The sequence below is a fragment of the Cebus imitator genome, unplaced genomic scaffold, assembly GCF_001604975.1.
Source record: "Cebus imitator isolate Cc_AM_T3 unplaced genomic scaffold, Cebus_imitator-1.0 Scaffold79, whole genome shotgun sequence".
NCBI classification, from domain to species: domain Eukaryota; kingdom Metazoa; phylum Chordata; class Mammalia; order Primates; family Cebidae; genus Cebus; species Cebus imitator.
In genome coordinates, this window is record NW_016107394.1 from 1,995,295 (window position 1) to 2,001,517 (window position 6,223).

The 6,223-nt window shown below is 49.7% G+C and overlaps 2 protein-coding genes and 1 pseudogene across 2 annotated transcripts in view; 2 read left to right on the top strand and 1 right to left on the bottom strand.

The window, feature by feature from the left end:
• The window catches only part of LAMTOR1 (late endosomal/lysosomal adaptor, MAPK and MTOR activator 1), a 6,072-nt gene extending 3,228 nt beyond the window's left edge, over positions 1–2,844 (bottom strand). Inside the window, exon 1 of the mRNA XM_017532899.2 lies at positions 2,631–2,844. Within this exon, the coding sequence (XP_017388388.1) occupies positions 2,631–2,672 (42 nt within the window). The 5' untranslated portion in view covers positions 2,673–2,844. The remainder of the gene's footprint in view (positions 1–2,630) is intronic.
• A 643-nt stretch (positions 2,845–3,487) lies between these two features.
• Positions 3,488–3,584, top strand: LOC119471969 (annotated as a pseudogene).
• A 1,246-nt stretch (positions 3,585–4,830) lies between these two features.
• The window catches only part of LOC108307518 (transmembrane O-methyltransferase), a 5,804-nt gene continuing 4,411 nt past the window's right edge, over positions 4,831–6,223 (top strand). The window contains exon 1 of the mRNA XM_017532892.2: positions 4,831–5,648. Coding sequence (XP_017388381.1) covers positions 5,390–5,648 — 259 coding nt within the window. The 5' untranslated portion in view covers positions 4,831–5,389. The remainder of the gene's footprint in view (positions 5,649–6,223) is intronic.

Consider the following 6,223-nt stretch of genomic DNA (forward strand, 5'->3'; position numbering starts at 1 on the left):
AAAAAAAAAAGACCTGCTGCATATCTATCCAACCCATAAAGAGCAAGAGTGCCCTGGACAAAGCAAGGATGGGCCCAGGGGGACATCCTGGCTAATGCTGACTCACCAACCTTCAGTGCCAGACTCCTCAACACTCCCCTCCAGGCCTCAGTTCCCCAGTCTTTCCTGCTGCAGGCTCAAGCTCTCCTGCCCCAACTCCACAACCCTCCTTGTAGAGGGCCACTTCCTCCTGCCCTGCTTAGGCAGGCCCAGCTTTTTCACCTTACTCTTCTTTCTCAAGCCCAGGTTGCCCAAGTGTCCTCAGGCAATTTGATCCAGTTCCCAGCAGCAAGAGACAGAAGCTGTGGGCTTTGCCCCATCACCTCTAAACTCCCAGACACCCTTCCTCCCTAAAACATAGATTCAGTATTAAAGAGCTACAAAGACAAAATATTTGACAAATATAAAACTATGTATTTCTAAGGAAAGCTGGCTCCTTAATGAGGCCCAAGTTAGCTTCCTATGTCTGTCCTCCCAGCTCCACTTCAGACAGATCTTCCTGCAGGACAGGGTAGTCTCTTCCCTATCAAGGGTTATTCAAGAAGGTTAGTTGATCACTTCTCAGCATTTTAGCTAAGATCAAGTGAAGAACAAGGCTGTTTTCTTGAAATGTAGACTTAAGAGGTCATGCTACCCCCTTCAGAGTAGAAAAATATCACCCAACTCCCAAAGTACGAGTGGAGCATAGGGTAGGCTTGTCACACCAAGGTTCATCTCTGCGTCAGTGTAACCCAAGAGGCAGGGTTTCACTGTCTGCCCTAGCACAGATACATAACAGCCTGCCCATGACTGGCCACCTGGTCTAGGGGCATGGCTGAGACAGCTTGGCCCTATGGATAACGTACATGGCTTGGCATCACAACACCTGGGCTATAGCACTTCAGCTTGACTAAATCACTTAGCTTCTCTGAACTTCTTCCTCACCTTTAAATAGACATAATTCACACTAATATGACATATCTGGCAAGAGTCAAATTAGATAAGTGTGAAGGCCCTTTGTAAACTGTAATGTGTGTGCAATTCTTTTTATTATGATAGAAGACAGATGAGGGTAGGTGAGGGGCCTGGCAAGAACTGAAAGAGGGACTCTGGGATGGTGGATGGTTATAGCCCCGTTACATGAAGCCTCAGAACACCTAGCAGTGATTAAGCACCTTCTCTGGGGGCCAGAAACAGAAATGAGAGCCCACTAAGGAGAAGGCAGAGATTCAGGAGAGCAGCAGGCCCAGCTCTCCCTTCCAACTAGAAGCTGGTATCCTTTCTCATAAGGCATTAATCCTTCTTGACTCATTCCCTAAGTCCATATTATGCTTTAAGGGACAATTTCCCACTAGGCCACAGCTCTGCAAGTAGGCAGGATTATTGTTATCTCTTTCTCAAAAAGGTGGAGGTGAAGTGAGAGGTATTGGGCATGACACATACCTAACACAGGGCAAAGGAATTATGTGTTCATTGGGTGTATGGAGAATTGAGAACCAGGAGCCACCCTTGCTTCCCATACAAATGACATTTTCCTAGGCCTAAGCCCTTAATCCAAAATACCTTCACTGCAGAAAAAACTACTTCCCCAGTACCAATGACATAATTATTTCGGTGACCATCTCCCCCATTATACTGTGAGCTACTTGAAACCTTTCTACTTTCTCAGGTCTACTATGTGTTCAAATGTTGAAACCAGGCTTAGATAAAATCAAAAAAGGAGAGTGGACAGCAATTTGCGACTTCATCTTTGAATGTCAGGCCAGGCAGGGCAGGGATTCGAGTGTGGAGAGAAGTGAGAATGCAGTAAGGGGAAGATGGAGAATTTAAAACTGTTCAAGTCTCCCCAGCCTAATCCTTTCTTCAAAGGGATCAGATCTACAGCCAAATTCTCAGAACAGGGCAGTCTCCAACTAAAGGAACCCTCAGGCCCCAGGAAGAGACTGCACTGAGGCAAGCCAAAATCAGAACCAAATGAACTTCCTGTTCCATTTCTTTTCCCACAATCTAGCCAAAGCTAAACCCTCTTTGTTGCTTCCCAGACAACTTTCCACATGTCCCGATGTCCTCATTGTATCGATTAAATCCCTCATTGGCCAACTCAAAGGCCACCAACTTCCAGAGTCGTCCTCTGGCCCTAGACTAGCAGCGACCTTCCTTCTGCAACCCCAGGGACGAAGAGGATACACAAATTCCTGATTCATCTCAGGACAGACTAACTCAGGGCTTCAGCTTACCTACACCTACAAGGGATTCGCAAATCCCACTAATACAGAGGACACAGGAAGCTGGGAAGGGAGTGCTTCCCGGGGACCTAGACTGAGGATCCCTCAATCTGTAAAGTTTTGAAGGAAGGAGCAAACGGAACTGGTGAAAGCGAGCCGGACAGGCGGCTGCCTGCACACCCCGAGGTGGGGACTGTTAGAAAGCTGGAGATTTAACAGGGGTAGGAGCCGGGCTTGGCGTCTCCTCTGTAATCTGTCCCCTCCAGGCCTCCGTACTCAGTGAGCCTTACAGTCCGGCTGCGCCCGTCCTCCGCAGGTTTTTCTTTCTGGGCCCCATGCCCCAGGGTCTTAGCCCTCTTTCCCGAGCCCCGCCTGCCGCGGCCGCACCTGGTCCGAGTCCTCGTTCTCGCTGCTGTAGCAGCACCCCATGGCCGGGGTCGGGCCGGGCGCTCAGGCAGCGCCGAGGAGGGACGGCGTCCGTCAGGAGCCCTTCCGGTCACATGACCTGCGGCTGCCTCCCGTAGGCAACAACCCACTCCCTCCTCCCGTCTCCCCGGTCCCGGAGACGCTTGTCCGCCTCAGTCAATACCCCGGCTTCCGGTCCCGCCCGCTAGCGCGTGATCGTTGTCAACCAGTGGGAAGGCGAAACCTGCGTAACCAGACACGCAGGCACGTGATACAAGGAAAGGCAGGGGCGGATCACCTGACTTTATCTTTCCAGTCTCTTAAACTGGCAGTAGTAGCCATCGTGAATTGTTATGCGTTCGCGTGGGCACTAGGCGACTTTTCTGGGCCATTGAACAAACTCGTACCGTATGCCCTCATAATACCCTTCTAAATGCCATGTGAGGGGCGAGTGGGATCCAGGCCTGACACTTCTAGAGCGGACAGCCTGGGTGCACACACACAGGACCCAGGTGACCGGTACCAAGTCGGGGAACACAGCGTGTGTATCGCTCAGCTGAGTTGTCCACCTAGGCTGAGGATCTGCGACTTACAGGAAGAAGGGACCTTATACTACCTTCACATGCTGACACGGAGCGGACATAAATCCTGGTGGAGGAGATAGAAGCCACATCACTGACCTCTCTGCTTTCAGGCTTTTATCTTTAATCCTACTTTTTTACAGCACCCGCAGTAATCTAACGCACAAAGCTGACCATCAGTTCTCTTTTCCTAAAACCCTCCCATGTCTTCCCTTGGGCCCTGAACACAGGTCCAAGTCTGTCCTTGATTGTACAATGATCCTTTTGTTGTTCATGAACATGTGATTGGGTGTTCACCCGCAGGTGTGAAATGTGTTACCCTCAAATCTTATTTGGGGACATTACCTGTCCTACATATCAAAGTCGTGCAGAGCCTAACACCTCTCTCCCACTCCATGTCCTGGGAGGGGTGAGGGGTGGAGGGGTAAGCAATGTGTTACACTGGACACAGAAATAATGCAGTTTCCTGACTGATCTACTGGACCCTGCACATGCAGCCTGGCACACCGTCTCCCCACCAGGTCTGCCTGCTGTCTTCAAGACTCAGCACAATGTCGTCCTGATTATCTTCTCTGACCCCATTCTCTGGACATGTCCAGCTCCCTATGCTTAATCCTCATCCAGTGTTGATTCATGCATTTATTGAATCAACAAATACTTGATGAGCATCTACTATGTGCCACAAACAGTTATATCTGGATATGCCGCAGTTCACAAAACAGCCAAAGTCCCCTTAGTCATGGAATATCCAATAGTGATCACACTATATTGTATTCTCTGTTCCTGGGTCAATCTCACCTACCAAACTTGGAGTTCCTGGAGCACAATAACAGATTCTGACTCTTACCTGTGGCCCAAGGCATGGCATTGCTTACAGAAAACTTGCATATCAATGAGTATATTACAGTCACCCATCACATTGGCTCACATCATGCCCCATCTTCTGATCCAAGGGGTCGGAGAAGTCACCAGATCTAGTACCCCTCAAATCAAGACCCTGAAGTTCTGTAAATCTTTTGAGGTTCCTGAAGGGTAGGAGGCAGCTCAAGCTCATCCCTGGGGCTGGTAACTTGAACTGCAGATCTCAGGTGACAGCAGCAGCCTCAACATGAATAATGGAAAGCCAGTCCAGCCTCCTGCCTAGGGTTATCCCCCGCAGCAGGCGCAGTACTCCCTCATCTGCCCTGTGCCCTGGTCTTCCCTAAGCAGGAGCCTCTAGCCCAGGTAAGCAGGGCCCTGGATTGTGGGTTCCCAAGTACACCAGTTCAAGTCCACTGCATCACTCACCTATTCACACCCATCCATACACTCTTACTTTCATTTTACTCCCCACCACCACCAGGGGCCTTGCAAGAAGGCCTGCAAGGTCAGATCTGTATGAGGGAGAGAATGATCCAGGACATGGGAGGAGAGGCCCATTCACCATAGGGCCCTGGAGAGGAGAGCTGAGTAGAGGGAAAATGTGTGCTGTGTGTTATGTGTATGTACACATTTGTGAAGGGAATTCTGAGACAGCACAGCGGAAGAGGGGAATATAAGGGAGAGGAGATAGGGCTGGAAAATTATTACAGAATCAAAGACTCCTCCCATCTGCAGGGAAGAGCAGGCAGGAGAGTCCTGGAGTGGGAAAGAGGACATTTCACCCTAACACCCTATGGAGTATTTTGATTGCCTTTTACTGAGGCAGAGCACAGTAATAGTGAAGGTGTTTTTGACTGCAAATCTATGCTCCTGCTACACAGCAATGGTCAGAGGAAACCAGGCAGGCAGGCAGGGGGCAGGGTTGGGGAAAGATATCCCAGAGGGGAACTAGTGAAAAGGGTCCTAAAGAAGGGGTGACTTCAGGGATAAAGCAAAACAAGTCAGGGGAACAATGTGAAAGATGGGAACAGTGGTTGGGACTGGGAAGAGGTTTGGGGCTGGGTGCTGAAAATAGTATGGAGTCCTTGAAAGTACACAGGCTTGGAATCATACTAACCTGGATTTAAATCCCAGTTCCGTTGTGTGACTCTAGACAAAAAACTTGGCCTTTCTGAGCTGTGGTTTGTAAATATAAGGACAGTAACTGCTACTGGCAAAGGCTACACAAATAACAAGCAAACTGTTTGAGTGTGGGTTTCCCTCCCTACCTCCCTCCACCCCAGGGCCCAGGTAGGGACCATGTCCCCTGCCATTGCATTGGCCTTCCTGCCACTGGTGGTAACATTGCTGGTGCGGTACCGGCACTACTTCCGATTGCTGGTGCGCACGGTCTTGCTGCGAAGCCTCCGAGACTGCCTGTCAGGGCTGCGGATCGAGGAGCGGGCCTTCAGCTATGTACTCACCCATGCCCTGCCTGGTGACCCTGGCCACATCCTCACCACTCTGGACCACTGGAGCAGCCACTGCGAGTACTTGAGCCATATGGGGCCTGTCAAAGGTCAGTGTTCCCTAGCTTTCTGCTCCAGGAAGTACCCCTAAGTTCGTGAAGGAAGATTTGGGATCTGTTGCTGCTTTCCTGGGTGAATTGGGCAAGTTCTTGGTCCTCTTTTAGGGTCTTTTTCTCATCTGGAAATGAGGAGCTTGAATGAAGTCATTTATTCATCAAACATTTATTGCCACTTCTTTTGTATTAGGAATGTGCTAGGTGCCAGGGAGGGAGGTACAGGCCACACAGATGAACGAGCCACAAATACTGGCCTCAAAGGAAGCATAATACACAGTGGAATAACCATCTCAGCATATAACCCATAGCTTTGTAATGATCTATGTCCACATCTTTCTTCTCCACCATGGAGGCTTCCACATCCCATTTAGGGTAGCTGTCTGCCTGGATTTATCTCAATCCCAGCACAAGTGCTTTTAGGGTCTTATTTAAGAAATATGAATGTTCAGTGGCTCATGCCTGTAATCCCAGCACTTTGGGAGGCTAAGGCAGGGGAATCACTTGAGCCCAGGAGTTCGAGACTAGCCTGGGCAACAAAGTGAGACCCCCATTTCTTTTTTTTTTTTTTT